General features: G+C 39.2%; 1 protein-coding gene across 9 annotated transcripts in view; it reads left to right on the forward strand.

Moving 5' to 3' along the window:
• VPS50 (VPS50, EARP/GARPII complex subunit) overlaps positions 1–17,705 on the forward strand; it is a 125,666-nt gene that overhangs the window by 97,028 nt on the left and 10,933 nt on the right. For 5 of the 9 annotated variants that reach the window (XR_002828278.1, XM_006084955.3, XM_023750715.1 and 2 more), the window contains 3 exons: positions 7,723–7,803; positions 15,859–16,007; positions 17,023–17,119. Coding sequence is in view for 7 of the 9 variants with exons in the window: in XM_006084955.3 (XP_006085017.1) it covers positions 7,723–7,803; positions 15,859–16,007; positions 17,023–17,119 (327 nt within the window). In the remaining 2 variants the exon portion in view is untranslated. Of the gene's footprint in view, positions 1–7,722; positions 7,804–15,858; positions 16,008–17,000; positions 17,120–17,705 lie in introns of those variants that run through there. The other 4 variants (XM_023750717.1, XM_023750719.1, XM_023750720.1 and 1 more) reach the window with 3 other exon arrangements.

The raw sequence follows: 17,705 nt of genomic DNA on the forward strand, positions 1-17,705 counted from the left end.
TTATTATTGAAAGGTACTTGTTGTAGCCATTCCTTTTTGTGTGTGTGTGTGGCTGTTTTCTTTCTGAGCTTGATGTTTCTTCTTTTACACCAGTCCCTTTAGCATTTCTTGCATGGCTGGCTTGGTGGTGATAAACTCCCTTAGCCCTTTTTTGTCTGTGAAGCTTCTTATTTCCCCTTCAATTTTGAATGATAGCCTTGCTGGATAGAGTATTCTTGGATTCAGTCCTTTGCTTTGCATCACTTTGTAGATTTCCGTCCATTCTTTTCTGGCCTGATGTGTTTCTGTTGAGAAATCATTTGATAATCTAATGGGAGATCCCTTGTATGTTACTTTCCGTCTCTCTCTTGCAGCCTGTAAGATTCTCTCTTTATCCTGAACATTTGCCATGGTGATTATGATGTGTCTTGGTGTGGGTCTTTTCGGGTTCACCTTGTTTGGGACTCTCTGGGCTTGTGCGACTTTTTTCTTCCCCACCTCAGGGAAGTTTTCTGATATTATTTCTTCGAATAGGTTTTCTAATCCATGTTCATCTTTCTGTTGTTCTGGCACCCCTATTATTCGTATGTTGTTTCGTTTCATGTTGTCCCAAAGCTCCCTTAGGCTCTCCTCCTGTCTTTTAATTTTTTTCTCCATTTGCATTACAGTTTGAGTGTGTTTTGCTTCCTTGTCTTCTAATTCACTAATCCGGTCCTCCACTTCTCCCAGTCTACTGTTGATACTTTCAATGGTGTTTTTTATTGCAGCTATGTCGCTCTTCATTTCTTCTTGGGACTTACTTAAGTTGTTGATTTTTTCATCTGTTTCTTCTAGCTTCTTGCATAAGTAGTTGAGTTTTTCATCTGTTTCTTCTTGCTTCTTGAACATCCGGTGCATGTACTCTAGGAACCTTATTCTGAATTCTTTTTCCGTCATGTTGCATATCTCTGTCTCACTTAGCTGCTTTTCTGGCGAGTCCTCCTTTTCTTTCCTTTGGGGGTTTCTTTGTCTACCCATGTTTGATCTCACTGACATGACTAGTTGTTGAGTCGTTCAGTGGTTGGACCCTTGGTGGCAGTGGCTGCTCCCTGGGTGGCAGTGGCTCCTCGGGCTGTGGTTGCTCCTTGGGCGGTTGTGGTAGCAGCGGCTCCTCTGTTGATAGCAGGGCCTCTGGTGGGTGCTGTTCACAGCTGTGGTGGCTCTTCTGGCTGGTGGAGGGAGGCTTCACACACAGCAACTGTTCCCCAGGCAGAGCGTATGGTGATCAGGAGGCCGCTGTTGCTTGAATCTGCTGCGTTGATTTAAAGGCACAAAATACAACACAACAAGGCACAACGTACCAGGCACTGAACACTATTGTATTTACGATATTACTAACCCCAAATAAAGGTGGCCACCCAAGCTAAGAGAGTTGGGAGATAAGGGGGAAAGAAGAGAAAAAGGTAGAAGAGAAAAAAGAAAGAAAGAAAAAAAGGATTGCAAAAATGAAATTGGGAAAAGGGAGGGGAAAAAGAGGAGGAAAAAAAGAAAAAAAAAAGTAAGAGAGAAAAGAGAATGAAGTATAAAAGGGGAAGAGACTATTTATATGAGGAGAAAACTCCTATAGGTCCGCCACTAATACCAACAAATTACAGCAACAGATTCCTGGAGATGAATACAAACTACAAACAACCAATAATATCAAGCGACGCAAGGGGAAACAGAAGCACAGAAATAACCGGGGGGGTGGGGGGAGAGGGAGGGGCAGGAAAATAAAAAGAATAAGCAGTCTAACCTCACAAACAATCCTAAAAAAAACACCCCAATATACTCGTCAATCAAGCAAACAACAATAAAACAATGGAGAGAGAAAAGAAGAAGAAGAGAAAAAAAATGGATAGTGAAGGAAGATAAGGGAAAGGTGTATAAGGATTTAGAACAGGGGATTGGACGTGGGATATATAAGCAGGGTTAAATTTTGACAGGGGGTAAAAAGAGTAGGGAAAATCAAAAGCTAGAGTAGGGTAAGAGAAACAGGACAGCAAAAGGGAAAAAGTGGGGGAGATTGTTTAGCACAGAGGCAAATTGAGGTAGAGAAAAATGTTGCTAAAGGAACGATGAAAATAGAATGGAGAACATTAGTCCCAAAATAAAATAAAGACAAAATAAAATGACACTTTAAAGAGTGGTAAAATGGTAGTGGTAATAATACTAGTTAAAAATAAAAAAAAATAAAAAATAAAAAAATAAAAATGTGGTAGCTGAAAGGGCAAAATCAGGTGATGGAGAAAAAGAAAAAAAGGAAAAAAAATGTTTTCTTAGTTAAAAGGAGAAAAAGTAATTTAAAAAAATAAAAATAAAAATGTGCAGTAATGCAGGTGCTTCAGATCTTCTACTCTTCTTATTGGCACGCCCGGAATTCAGGAGAATGTTGAATTTCCCTCTGTTACACTGTTCCTCCGTGGTGTAAGCCACAGTCCTGATTTTAAAGCCGGCTGTAAAATCCCCTTATTGCCTTATCTGTATTTACAGAAGAGTCAGTTCGTGGCTCTGCCTCTGGGTGGCAGTGTGTCTGGATTGACCTCCGAGGTTAAAAGTTCTCTCTATCCAGAAGCTCTCTATTGTACCTGAACCAGCTCCGCCCAGAGCTGGCTCCGCAGGCGCCACTCCCAGCTCTGTTTCCCAGGCTCCCCAAAAACAATTTTTCCCTTACAAGCTCTGCTAGTGACCCCAACTGGGCAATCACATGCACTGGGCCAACAATCAAACTCACAGAAGTAAGAGGAAGTGTGCAAACAAGAGCCTGGGAAGCTGTTCGAACTCACAGGGTTCCACCCTCCAGAACTGCGCGTAGTGTCTGCGCGTTATGTCTGCGCGCGCTCAAGCCCCTGGCAACAAGTAGCCGGCTATCAGGGAAACTCTGAGGCCGCCCTTTTGCATCCAGTCCAACTATGGGCTCATTTATAGTGTTACCTTCTGGCAACAGCCCTGCGGGAGCCCTCCCCACTTGCGGGTCACGCTGGCCTCTATGGGCGCGGATTTTGGGGGGGGGTAGATTTCCCCCTGTGCCCGCGCGCGCGCGCGTGTTCCTCGCTCCAACCTGAACTGCAAACCGCACCTTTGGGGTAAGTCTAACCTTTCCGTGGAGGGGTGCAGGTCCCCTCTGGGCTCTTACAGTCGCGTTGCTTGCGAGTCGTTACCTCCGGGTTAGTAGCCGCCGGGTTAGTAGCCGATCTCTGGATGCCGGTAACAGCTCCCTAAGATGGCGCGGTCTCGCCGCTGCGCTGGCGCCCAGGGGGAGGTTTCAGCCTCAATCTCTAACCATCCGCATTTTTTAGGAGTTCTCTGTCTTTCCTGGCTGCAGACTGTCTCTCAGCTGAACCTCCCCAGCTTGATCGGGCTGATTGTTACCCGTTTCAGCTGCTCGCCCCTATCTGTTCCTGGACAAAGCACCAACACGTCCGTCTAAGCCTCCGCCATTTTTTTCTCCAATGATATGATCTTTTAATATGGCATCTGAATTTCCTGTGATCTTAATTCTACAAAATGTTATTAGAAGGAATTCTAATATAATCAGAGACAAAATGTTGATGAAGAATTTATGTTACTATAAAATATGTACTATTTCCTCACTGTGATTTTGGAAACTCAGTATATAAATATTAAAGAAAAAAAGATATTCTGGAATTTTAGCTAATTGTCAGAATCATTCTGTCTTTTTGATGAGCCTCCCTCTGTCACCTGGGCTGTGCCTCTAGAGTAGTGCTGGCCAAGAGAAATGTTGCCCTAATGGAATGTTCTGTATTTGCACTGCCTAATATGGTAGCCACTAACCAGATGTGGCTATTGAGCACCTGAAATATGGTTAGTGTGACTGAGGAGCTGAAATTTAAGTTGTTTTTAATTTCCCCTACTTTATCTTTATATATAAATGAAATTCGTGCAAGGGGCTCGGCCATCGCAGCCGCGACTTTGTCTGGAAGGTCGTCAGGTCTAATTAGCATATTACGCTTTTATTATTATAGATAGCCACAGGTGGCTAGTGACTGTCATATCAGATAGAAAAGTTCTAGATCCTTTATCTATCAGATGCATTAAAATGGGGTCCTTTGGAAACTCTGGGGAACGAAATGCTCTTAGATGTGGCTTTCTAGACATGTAATACTAGAAATGATGAAGGAAGTTTTTCAGGTCGAAGGAAAATGATACAATGTGAAAACGTGGGTCCTCAGAAAAGAATGAAGAGCATTGGTAATGGAAACTACTTGGGGAAATATAAAAAAATATTTTCTAGCCCTAACCAGTTTGGCTCAGTGGATAGAGCATCAGCCTGTGGACTGAAGGGTCCCGGGTTCGATTCCAGTCAAGGGCATGTACCTTGGTTGCCGGCACATCCTCAGTAGGGGGTGTGCAGGAGGCAGCTGATCAATGTTTCTCTCTCATCGATGTTTCTATCCCTCTCCCTTCCTCTCTGTAAAATCAATAAAATATATTTTTAAAAAATATTTTTTATTTTTCCATTTAACTTCTTTATAAACCATATAGCTGTTTAAACTGAAATTCTAACATTATTTTCTGGAGTTCATAATAAATGTATTACATATAACAACTATAATAGAGTATTAAAGGATATGGACTTATAAGAAGGCAAGGTTTACATATATTATGTAAAGCAGTGCATTGTAAACAGCAAATGGTCTGTGAAATGTTAAGAATGTATATTATAATCCATAGGACCACAATGAAAAATAATACAAAGAACTTTAACTGTTTTGCCAACAGGAAAATTAAAGTATAACTTAAAAAATTATATAATCAGAAAAGGCAGGAAAGGAGGAATCAAAAAACTAAAAAGAGGTGTGTGGTGTATGTGTTTACCAACCAATATTCACATTAAGTGTTAATGGACTAAACACTCAAAAGGCAGAGATGGTCAGAATGGATTAAAAACAAAGCCCATACTTTCTAACAAAAAACACACCTAGGTTGAAAGCATGTGAATTGTAAGGATATGCCATGTAAACAGTAATGATAAGATAAAATAAATTTGAAAACAAAATTTATTACCACAGATAGAGGGATTCATAATGATCTAAGGGTCAATTCAACTATTCAACTGGAAGACATAATGATAATAAGTGTGTATAATAAATGTGCCTAAGAACAGAGGTTCAAATAGATGAAGCAATAATTGACAGAATTCGAGAGAAAATGAATGGCCCAGTCTGGGTAGCTCAGTCATCTGTTGGAGGGTCAGGGCACATACAAGAATCAACCAATGAATGAATAAATAAGTGGAACCACAAAAACCTCTCTCTCTCTCTCTCAAATCAATTAATAAAAAAATTTCAAAGAGAAAATGAAAAAACTTAATGGTAGCTGGCGATTTTCACACCACACAGTACTTAATCAAATAGGTAGACAGAAAGTCAGCTGCCCCCTAGCTGTATCCTCATACGGCCTTTTCTCTGTGTTCCTGTGGAAAGAGACCAAGCTCTTTGGTGTCTCTTCTCATGATGGTACTAATCCCAGCATGGGAGCCCCACTCTCATCACCTCACCTGAACCTAATTATCTCCCAAAGGCCCCATCTCCAAGTAGCATTGCATTGGGGGTTAGAGCTTGAATATTTGAGTTGGGAGTGGAGGGGAACAACAAACAGTCCATCCATCACATGGAGCATCTGGAATTTGTATACATTGCTTGTGAAAATACAAAATGGTACAGCCACTTTGGAAAACAGTATGGCAGTACCTTGTATAGTTAAAAATATATCGTATTAACCAGAAATGAAAGGAACTGAAAGTGTATGTCTACACAAAGGCAAGACATGAATATTCATAGTGGTATTATTCAAGTAGTCCAAACTGGCACTCAAATATTTATTGACTGGTGAATAAGTAAACAGATTGTGCTGTGTCCATATTATAGAATACTATTAAGCAGTAAAAGAGCAATAAATACTAATAGTCTTGCAACATGGATGAATCTCAAAAGCATGCTAAACATAAGACTACATGCTGTATTATTCCATTTATATGGAATTTCAGAAAAGGCAAAACTACAAAGACAGAAAGCAGATCAGGGGTTAAGTAAGGGTGAGAGGATGAGGGAGGTGATGAAGTGCAAAAGGTTCGAGGACATTTTTAAAGGTGAGGGAACTCTTCTATATCTTGAGTGTGCTGGTTACAAATCTGTATGCAATTACCAAATTTTACTAAAAATGGATGAATTTAACTATATATAATACCTAATGAAAAAAGAAGAAAATGAATTAAAGGTATACCTAGCAAAAATAAAGTATTGTAAAGTTACCATATAAAATTAGTTCATGTTTTACTACACCATGCCATTACACAACTATTTTGGCTAGAAGCTTTCTAACATATCTTGTGTAAGTAATTTCTCATTCTTGTATCTCAGGAATATGTGAGGAACAATAATGTGTGTATATGCTTGTGTACTTATACACACACACACATATATATATATATATATATTTTAATTGTTTTTTGGTTAATCCTCACTCGAGGATACTTTTCCATTGATTTTAGGAAGAGTGGAAGAGAGAGGGAAAGACAGAGAGAAACATCAATGTGAGAGAAACACATCTATTGGTTGCCTCCTATATGAGCCCTGACCAGGGCCCAGGCCAGGGAGAAGCCTGCAACCAAGGTACGTGCCCTTGACCATAATCAAACCTAGGACCCTGTGGTGCACAGGTCGATGCTCTATCCACTGAGCCAAACCAGCTAGGGCGACACACACACACACACACACACACACACACACACACACATAATTTTTATGAATCAATTACTGAGACAATGTATTTTATAGATTACTATTAATAACATTTTAAGTTTATTGTCTCATATAGAATATCTTAACATTTTTCCATATATCTATATGTATCTATGATCACCTTTAAATTAAATTTATATTCAATCAAATCAACACTCAAGGAGCCAACTTTTCACTTCTTAACAGTCAAGTCTCACTTCTCATTTATGTTCTTGTGTGAAGATTTTTATAAATGCTTTGGCTTTGTTGTAGTGAAGAGAATTCTATACTGTGAAATGTTTACTGAGCATAACGAAAATTTCATTAATTTTTGAATGAAGATTTAGGCTGTTTCTAATTTGTGTTAAAAATAAATTAGCAACACTACACTAGTATGCTTCTTCAGAAATACAGCACAGTATACTGTCTTTAAGTGTTTAAAATATAAAGATTTTTAACTAAAAATAGTAACTTTTTGGAAATAAATTCTGGTAAACTCTATCCTGATAAATTCATTAGATTGATAGATGCTATTGTGACCTGTAAATAAATGCACATGTATAAACAGTTTCTTATTCCTAAGGGCTAAGGTCTGAGTTCTTTGCTTGATGTTTTGGAATTTTTAAATGGAGTTTGGAAACCCTCTAAGGCAGTGGTTCTCAACCTTCTGGCCCTTTAAATACAGTTCCTCATGTTGTGACCCAACCATAACATTATTTTCGTTGCTACTTCATAACTGTAATGTTGCTACTGTTATGAATCGTAATGTAAATATCTGATATGCAGGATGGTCTTAGGCGACCCCTGTGAAAGGGTCATTTGACTGCCAAAGGGGTCGCGACCCACAGGTTGAGAACCGCTGGTAAAGGCTGAGTATCTGAGTGAAAACTCATCAGATGCTTCACTTTGGTTAATTTGAAGTTATGACATTTGCGAGATTATCTCCACACCTATTTAACATACCTTTCCTCTTCTTTTCCAGTTGGAATCAACAGGACTAGGCCTTAGTAGTAGTAGACTAAGAACAACTTTAAACAGAATACAAGAGAGCCTCATCGATATGGTAAGTGATCATTTGGAATCAATTCTTTGGGATTATAGAAAATAGAAATTAGCCATCTAATCCACTGCATATAAATGTATGTCTATGTGTATAATGAGTGCCCAAGACTTACATTGAGTACTCAGAGGAAGTCAAGTGGAGGGTTCCTGTCGTCTGATTGCAGAGTGAAAACTCATACACATAGACGAAAATGACATTGGCTATACTTCCACTACAAGTTCAAAGAGAGGAAAGGTGTATGTGCATATGTCATGTCAGGATGACTGAAGGAGGAAGTGGGACCTGTGCTAGACTTTGATGAACAGGCATGGGCTGCGTGGGAAAAAGAAGAAGGGCATTCAGATTAAGGTTCAGAGTCTGAGCAAGGGCTTTGAGGTGGGAGCAAGCCCAGAGTTTGGCAGGTCTTTGTGGTGGGCACTGGTATCTGCCAAGAGTGGTGTTGCAGTGTTCAGGACCGCTTTCTAAATGGCCTTGAGATTCAAGTGTGCGTTAACTGGCTGGCAGTGGGAAGTCTGGGTTCTTGACTATGTCACACGATGAAATGCATGTTTTAAGAAGATAGGTTAGATCACCAAACAGGGCTGATGCTCTGTAGTGTTCAAGCTAGCATAAGCATCTAAAAGAAGAACATCTTTTGCTTATGGTTGGTTACTATAACCAGAGATTTTTGCTGTTCACTATGTTTCTCTGCACTTACATTAACCCCAGCGTTCCCCGAATCTTACTTTGTTCCTTCATCAACCTAAACAAGCAATCATTTCCCACTTTTCTTATATGCTCTGTATTATGTGCATACTTCTGTTATGATGTTTTTATAAAACAATGTAATCATTCGGTCTTTTAAGGAATACTTATTGAAATAATTATTATATGCCAGGCATTCTTGTAGTGCTGGGAACTCAGCAGTTTGTGCAAAAGAGGTAATCCCTGTCTTCATGGAACTTATATTTTATTGGCACGAGAGACAGATAAACAAATACATAATATAGTGTCAGATACTTATAAGTGCTAAGAAGAAAATGAAGCAGAGTAACAGGGTGATGATCTTTGAGCAGAGAGATGAATAAAGCGAGAGGCATGTACCATTATCTCAGGTGAGCGCAGGAAATAACCTGTATCCGTTTCACCATCTTCCTTACCATTTGGATATCTTTTTGCCTTGCGCATATTTGTAAATATGTACATATGGAAAATATGTGTATATTTTTCATAGCACTTTGGCACGTAGCATTTCTTCAGTTTGTAAAGTAAATGAATAAACTCCAAATTTGTGAGTTTCGTGTCTCCTGGCTTGTTTTCTTGGCCTTATCCATTTAGTCCTGATCTTCATTTTCAGAGTCAAAGCACCCCAGCCATCTTTTCTCTCTCTCTCTCTCTCTCTCTCTCTCTCTCTCTCTCTCTCTCTCTCTCTCTCTCTGAAAGTCCATTGGCTTTCAACCCCATTAGCCTTTATCTATGTTTTGATTTTGCTTCTCCTTGTTTGATACTTAGTATAACTTTAGTCTGTTGCTGAAGTTTTTCTTGTTTCTTCCTAAGTGCCTCAAGATTGATGGGCTGTAATTTACCATTAGAGTCATTCACTCTGATGTTTTTCTGTCATCTCCACTAGTGACTAACTTCTGATGGTCAAAGCACAGTTCCAGCTTTGAACCTTAAGGCATGGATTTAATACTTTCAATTTCACCATCCAGTGTATAACGAAATAGCATGGCCATGTAGACAATGGGACCACATTAGGGTTTCTTTGAGACCAGCTGCCACCCATCCGCTGATAACAGTGTATCTGTAGAATCTGTCTATGTTCATAGGATAAGTTTTCTCCTAAACTGGTAGTCAGATTTAGAAATGTGTTTTTAAAAACCAACTACACCTCTCTTCCCAATAAATAAATATGCGTGTTTTTCCCTTTGGCATCTTGTCTCTTAAAGATACCTTTTCTTTACGTCCTTATTCTTCCCATCTCTTAAAGACAGCACCTTGAATCACAAGGCTGTACAGTGATTCCAGTTTGTAAGGCGAGCTGCTCTTGGACCTGGCCTCTCCATGGTCCTTACTCCTTTGGAGGATAAGCCGCTACAACAGCAATTGCAACCTTTTTCATCTCAGGGCACACATAAAATAATTACTAAAATTCTGCGGCACACCAAAAAAAACATATTTCTGGCATCTGACAAAAATTTAGGTATAGCTTTGATTCATTCACATTGGACGGCTATTTTGTTGGCTGTTGTCTTCTATTTATTTGACATTCTAAGGGAAAGGAGATCAGTGCCCCTGACTAAATAGCCAGGTATTGTGTGTCTTAAAAATTCTTGTGGCACACCGATTGAAAATTGTTGCTCTACAGCAATATATTTGACACTTTTCTTAAATATTCCATTAGTTTCTAGTGTTTTGCATGTTAAATTATTTCTCATACTGATAAGTGTTGGTTTATTATTTTAGAAAATATATCTGTTTTTTACTAGACCTTGATATCAGGTTTTCACAAGCTCGTGTATTATTTTTCTTCACTTCATTAAGTTGCATTTTTCTTCACTTCATTAAGTTGCATCTAGATTCTCAGAGAACATTAATTGATTTCTTGTTAGTCAATACATTGGTTTGTTATTAAAATATAGCCTAGTCAATCTGGAACCACTAGTCAAAATTTTAATAAGCACTTTTTTTAGTAATTTTATTTTCTCCATATTTATCTTTAAGTTTTGCTTAGCTGTAAAAAGCAAGTGGAACCCTTATGGTCTTAAAGATGCCACCTGAAATCATTTATCATATAAATTCAATGTAAACTAAGAAAATTTCCTTGACACATGAAGTAAAAGTCTAAGAAAATGGGTCTGATAAGGGAAGAGTAGGAAAGGGAGCTGGTATAAGTGAAAATGGCACCAGAAATGTGAATTTCCCCTTGTCCACTTGGTGATGCTAAATTGTTTGCTTAAGACCTTTGGCCAACTTTTAAGTCTTTGATAGTAAAAATGTATTTTAAATTCATCTAGAAAAGTTCATAAATATGAATTGTCTTAGTAGTAATAATTGGTGGCAGGAAAGGCTAAAAAAATAGGACTTTCACTGTGAGAATAAAGATTGATTAAGGTTTTATTTCTCAGTGTCTTCAATAGGTTTTTTATCCTTTCCTTATTTTACTGGTATAACTGAAACACTGATCCGTTTACTATACCATTATTTATGTCAGCTTGACATTTTTGTGATTCTCTTGCTCTCTTCAAGCACTATTTCCCTAAATGTAAACATAGAACTTTAGCCTTTAAGCAGATAATTACCATAATTTTTATGCCTAAAATACCATTGTTAACTGGGAGCAATGGAAGGCATCCTAATGGAAACCTTTTGAACTGGAGGGAACAATTCCAATTATCTCTACAAGAATGTTTAATGTGAAAGAGCTGTGTGAGTAAAGGGAGAACTCAACACATTAGAATTGGAGGGAGGTCAGGAGGTAGTTTGGTAAGTGCTTTTGATCTCTCCTGTGGCACCCAAATACAAATTTCATTTCCCTCAGGCTTCAGATTATATCCTTTCTTTGCCTTCCATCACCTTCTAGTTCCATCTCCCTCTTCTATCCTAGGTTAACCAGGTAGTATCTAAACTCAAAGGACCTTTTAACTTTATAAATATGTTGTATAGATGGCGATATCTGATCCTGAAAGAATGAAATTCAGAGGTTACTCTGCTGTTATAAATGTGTGCTATTCATGGTTACCCTGGAGCTATTTTGAGTTTGAGCTGGTGCATATTGGCAGAAAGTTCACATCAGTTTTTGTTAATTTAATTACAAAATAATTTAAAAGAGTGTATGTTCGATGCTTAGAAGGAAACTTTGTTGTACTTGTAGAGCATAATACTCCAGATTTCCGCTCATACAATCACAAAAGAAAGCGTATCTGTGCTCATTTAACTTATAGAATATGCATACATACAGAGTAGCTGTCAGCTTCTGACTGAGTTTGTCCTTCATTGGGAACTCATAACAACCCCCAGCAGCCCTTCCTGCCTTACACTTCTGCTTGAAACCATGTACTTTGGTATGATGCAGCCAAACCTATCTTGCTGGGGTTATCTTCTGTTATTACTATTTTTACCCCATTGGGACCACTTTGACTAGCTTAGTCATATGGTCCAGGTGAGTTTTCTCTTCCCCAAATACCTTTATTAGTTCTTCTTGTTTCAAGGTTTTAGGTCTCCTTATCATTCTTTGACTTGCTCTGAGGTGAATGTTCACAACTCTGAACTAAGAAAAAATAGAGTTCTATAGGAGGTGTTGAAAATAGAAGGCAAAGAGCTCTTTGATGAGTGGACAAGACTCAGGGGATGCACAATAGTTGGAGAGCTATATTTATTGTTGTTTTTCTTTCACATTTTATTCTTTATTTTTTGGACAATTTCATGATACATCATCTATATATTGCATTGTGTCTTCACCCAAAGTAAAATCTCCTTCCAATACCATATATCTGATCCCCTGTACCCTTTTCTACCCCTCTACCACCCTTTGCCTCTGGTAAACACCATACTGGTGTCTGTGAGTTTGTTTCTTCGTTTGTTGTTCATATTGATTTCCTAGGTACTTTGTGGAAGACTGATGGTCCTCTCTAGTGAAGGAGGCAAATAAGAATAGATGAATATCTCATTTAATGTCAGATTGTGTTGAGAGTTACAAAGAACTAGGAAAGGGTAGAAAGAGGAGAAAAATCATGTGATTTTATTTAGATAAACAGAGGAGGCCCCTTTGAGAAGATAACATTGAAATAGATCCCTGAAGAAATAGGGAAGTGAGCTACCTGGGTGAGAATTCATTTATTCAGCAAACATTAATTTAGTGCCTATTTATTGAACATGATGCCAGTCACTGTTCTGGGAGTTAAGGGTATAATTTTGGTGGGGAGGGGGACACCAGACAAAACTTTCTACCCATGTGCAGCTTATTTTCTAGTAGGGAGAGGATGTTTTGGGGAAGAATGTTTTGGTTGAGGGAATATACAAAAACCTGAGGTAGGACCATAATTGGCATATTTCAGGAATAGCAAAGAGGCCAGTATAATTGGAATGAAGAAAGCAAGAGGGTCCAAGAGGGTCTGGTAGAGAGGTAGCCAGAGCCTAGATTATGTAGAGCCTTTGGATTTTACTTTAAGGAAGGCAGGAAGCCATTGAAGAGCTTTAAGCAAAATTGACATCATATCAATTATTTAAAAGAAAATTACTTTGGCTTCAGTGTGTAACAGTAAAAGAGAGAGATGAGATAACTTGTACCAAAGAGGTAGTGGAGGAAGTAGTGAAACCTTAGAATCTGGACCCATCAAGATTTGTTGATGTATAAATGGTGTATGATTCTGAGAGGAGCCAAGGATGACATCTAACTTCTGGAGAATGGAGGTGCCATTATTGGAAATGGATAAGACTTTTAGAAGGGACATAATTGAGGACACCAAGAGTTCACGTTGATATGTTAATTGTGCTAAAGGTGAGAGTGAGGTCAGCACTAGTATGCACATTTTGGGCTATTGGCATGTGGATGGCATTAGAACTGTGGGACTGGATGAAATTAACTGGGGAGTAGAATGTAAGTGAGAGAAGTCTAAGAACTGAACTGTGAAGCTCTTTGGTATTTGAAGGTCAGGGAGAGGAGGACAGACTAGCAAAGGAGTCTTCAAAGTGGCCCATGGTGGAGGAGAAAGACCAGGAGGGTGTGGTGACCTGGAGACTAAGGGAAGAAAATTTTTTAAGATCAGCCATGTAAAATGCTGCAGTGGGTTAAATAACATGGATATTCAGCACAGACTGTTGGATTTGGCCACAAGGAGGCCACTGGGAACCTTGATAACTATTTCTTTGAAGTGTGGCAGACAAAAGCCTGATTGGAATGGGCTTGAAAGAGAACAAAGGGAGAGGAAATGAAGACTCTTATCATCCTCACTGTTATCATCATCTCTGTTAATTAAACGAGAGCCTGCTAATGCCAGGAGTCATGCCAAGGTCTTGAGTGACACAGATGAAATCTGTCCCTATCCTCTGAGAACTCACAGTGAGGCAGGGGTAACTGATATAGTGTAATTTATGGCACATACACAAATGTGTATGTGTTGATAACATTGATACAGGTAGAATACTAATTCGTTTTTTTTTTTAAATCCTCACCAGAGGATATTTTTCCATTGATTTTTAGAGAAAGTGGAATAGAGAGGGAAAGACAGAGAGAAACATCGATGTGAGAGAAACACATCGATTGGTTGCCTCCTGTACTTGTCCTGACCAGGGCCAGAGCTGGGGAGGAGCCTGCAACTGAGGTACGTGTCCTTGACCCAAATCAAACCTGGGACCCTTTGGTCCCAGGCCGATGCTCTATCCACTGAGCCAAACCAGCTAGGGCACTAATTCTTGGGAGACTGAGAACATTGTAGGAAGGAGGTGAATACGAGCTCAGAGTTAAAAACTGCAGAGGAGAGAGCTAGGCAGATAGGGGGTGGGGGTGAGGTGGGGCGGCTGGTTCACCAGGAGGGTCAATAGGCCAGGTATATAGCAAGTAGGCCAGTGTGGCTAGACCTGAAGGACGGAGAAGATTACCTGGAAATGAGGCTGGCCAGGTAGCTGGTGTCATTTGTAAAGGCATAATATCATGGCACAAGATTAGGCTTTCACCTGTACGGAATGGGGACTTTTAAGCAAGGGAGTGGTATGATCATGTCTGCATTTTAGAAATATCACTTCTGTATTATAGAAAAGACAGCCAGTTAAACCTGTGGAAAGTGGAGTAGAAACAGGATAAGCTAGTGGAAGAGGTGTCTATGAGGGGCATTTAGAATAGTTCAGTTAAGAATGCTGTGGTCTTGGTCCTGATGAAGTAGTGACATGAGGAAGAAACAAAGGAGATGGAGGCGAGGAGGAAGGGGGTCATGAATGACTCCAGCGTTCCGCACTTGGACAGTCTGGAAGATGATGAGGAAGCATCCACCAGAATTACACTAAATAACACAAGCAACCAGTTGGTACCAAACAGTATGTGATTTTGTGGGTTGTGTTTTCTTTTAGGAGTGGGGTGCTTGTTTTCCTTTTAAGTAGAAGGAAATAAATAATGGAACTGCAACATTGATTAACTTGCATAGTTTCCTTATCCTGATTCTCTCTAGAGAAAGCACAGTTGTTCCCAAATAACTTTTCAATGCTAATTCAGTAATTAGAGATGAAGAGAGACATTATCTTTAGAAGAAGATAGGATATAAAAAAGAACTAATGAAGAATTAAACCATTTTCTAATTTGAAGGGTTTTATAATGTTTCATTTTCATTTTGCTAAATTTATATACTTAAGTTATACTCCCAGAGTCCTATGCATTTGATGTCCCTTTTATTCATAAGGAAAATGTCGGCAATTTGCGACTATGTAATTGCTTTAAAAAGTAATCTAGATTTACATTTGCACTTCAGATGTTTTTGTGTGTCTAATTTTTTGTGTCTGATTTTTTCTTTGATCATCTTTAAAGCTAAACACTCCCTGCTTTAGGGGCAGGCATCCCTTTCTTTTCTTCCCAGTAACCATCTTCCTTCTCATCAATAATCTGTCCCAGACAGTTGGTTCTGTTTCAGTTTATAACTACATTCTAGTCCTGCTTTCTTGAGATTATTTCAAAGTTACCTTGGTTAGACTTGGGTGTGAAATAGTGAATCACACCATAATTTTGATACTTAGCTTAGTTCTCAAGGGACAATTTCTTTTCCCTCATTTGTAAGTTCTTGAAGGTCATCTCTCACTGTTGTCTCTCTGAAACATCTCTCGATTCATGAAGATTCCTTGTGTTGGCCAACTGTAGTTCATGCACAGATTATAGCATATAGAGTTGAATCATTTTCACTTAGTATAAAAAGGAATGTTCCAGCAGTTAGAAAATATAAAAAGAGGGCGGGGGGGGGGGCAGCAAGAACTAAATGTAATTAATGCATGCCTAAGAGTGTTTGAATTATAGTTCCAGTTTGGTAAAATCACATGGTTTATTGCTATTAGATTTGTTGTTTCAGACTGCGTATGTATGTGTTGTATTTTCAGGAAGTTGCAGCTGATCCTACTGCCACACTCACAGCAGCAGAAGAGCGAAAGGAGAAGGTCCCAAGCCCACACCTAAGTCACCTAGTGGTTTTGACCTCCGGGGATACATTATATGGATTGGCTGAAAGAGTGGTAGCCACAGAATCCTTGTAAGTTGTTAAAAACAGTTACTTTGCCATTGAATATTTAAGAAAGGTTATTAAAGTAAGCCTTGTATAATTAGACTTCTAGCTGTATATATCTTCCACTTCAAAATATCAATGTGTATTTTTGAGAAGTATACCCTAAAATAGATTACCAATGGATTTTTAAAACTGCATGTTTGGTTTTCGGTTACATAAATGGGAGGAGGGAAATCTTTTAAGTTTCAATCTTTAGCAACATGATCCTTGCTTTAAGTAAAACTTTAAAAAATGTTCTCATGTACTTTCTATTTCCTATTGAATCATGGTTCTGGAGAAACCAGTTACATTGTCAGTTCAGTGTTAAATGTAGTCGACCCTTGACATCAACAAGAGTGCATCCTGACCTTTATAAATCCCCCAGGTTTTAACACAACTGAAGCATATAACTTCTCCCATGAAATGTAGTCAATTCCAACTGAAGGATTTTTGTGTACATAACAAAAAATAGAGAAAAACGGTGAGGCTGCCAGCTGTCTTCCAGCCGGGTGTCTCCAACTCCTACACCCCAGCCTCCGGACCTGAAGCTCACATGTGTGTCTCAGTCGAGTTCGTTTGTTACATGTTGTGAATGTTGGGTAACTTCTGATAAGTGTCAGATGTTAAATCTGTGAATTCAGAGGTCTGTTGTATGTAATTAAATGGGATCTTTAAAAGAAATCCTTTCAAATCTTTCTCCAATGTTTTGTGTTATCTGTGCTCATATCTTAACATGCAAAGCAGCATAACTACACCTTTGTGTCCAAATCAGCTCCCTTGAAGTCACTGTTCTTCCACCTCAATTCACATTCAGTGATAAGTTGAGCTTTCATTTTTATGTAGAATGTAAATGAGCATGTCAAGAGGTAGTTCACTAAAGTGGAAAATAATTTTAATTGTTAAAGTTTTGCTTAGAGATCTTGAAGACTACTTTTTACAAAAACACTGGCAGTTCTCTCACTCCTGTGCTGTGTTCACAAGGCGGGTTATTTGTTCCCTTTAGGGTGTTCTTGGCTGAACAATTTGAGTTCCTTCAGCCGCATCTGGATGCTGTGATGCCTGCAGTCAAAAAACCCTTCCTTCAGCAATTTTATTCTCAGGTCAGAGATGGGCTGTCTCGTGTGTCATTTCAACTGGGAGCCAGAGAGGACTGTCACACATTAGTTAGGAGTTTGGTTTTGTTTCCTTTTTTACTAGTGATCAATCTCCAAATCCCAGGAAAGCTGGATTAGAATATTAGTTTATTCACCCCTGAATCACTGTATTAAATATTTATTGGGCAACTCATATAACTTTTAGTCCAGTGAGAAAGAAAGCCAGTTATTTAAAATATAAAAGAGGAAAAGAATCAGCGGCAGGGTACTTAACCTTGACTGCGGGAGGAAAGGGGTGTGGTTGGAAGCAGGTTGTCTGGAAAGGCTGTTTGGAGGAAGTGATGTTTAAACCTGACCAGCTAGGCGAGTGGGGAGTATATTCCCAATTAAGGGATGGCTTAACCAAGGGCAGCAGGGGAGGGAGAGCATGATGCACGTGAGCAGCTGAGACACTCCAGCTGCCAGGGCAGGGAAGCGGGCTTGTGACAAGAAAGATGGCGCAGTGATAAGCAGGAGCCACAGGAGGTACAGGGCTCTCAGCCAGAAGTGGGACTTTATTCCAAGGGTACTGGGAAGCTACGGGAGGATTTGA

This window comes from Myotis lucifugus, unplaced genomic scaffold (genome assembly GCF_000147115.1).
Source record: "Myotis lucifugus unplaced genomic scaffold, Myoluc2.0 scaffold_15, whole genome shotgun sequence".
NCBI lineage: Eukaryota > Metazoa > Chordata > Mammalia > Chiroptera > Vespertilionidae > Myotis > Myotis lucifugus.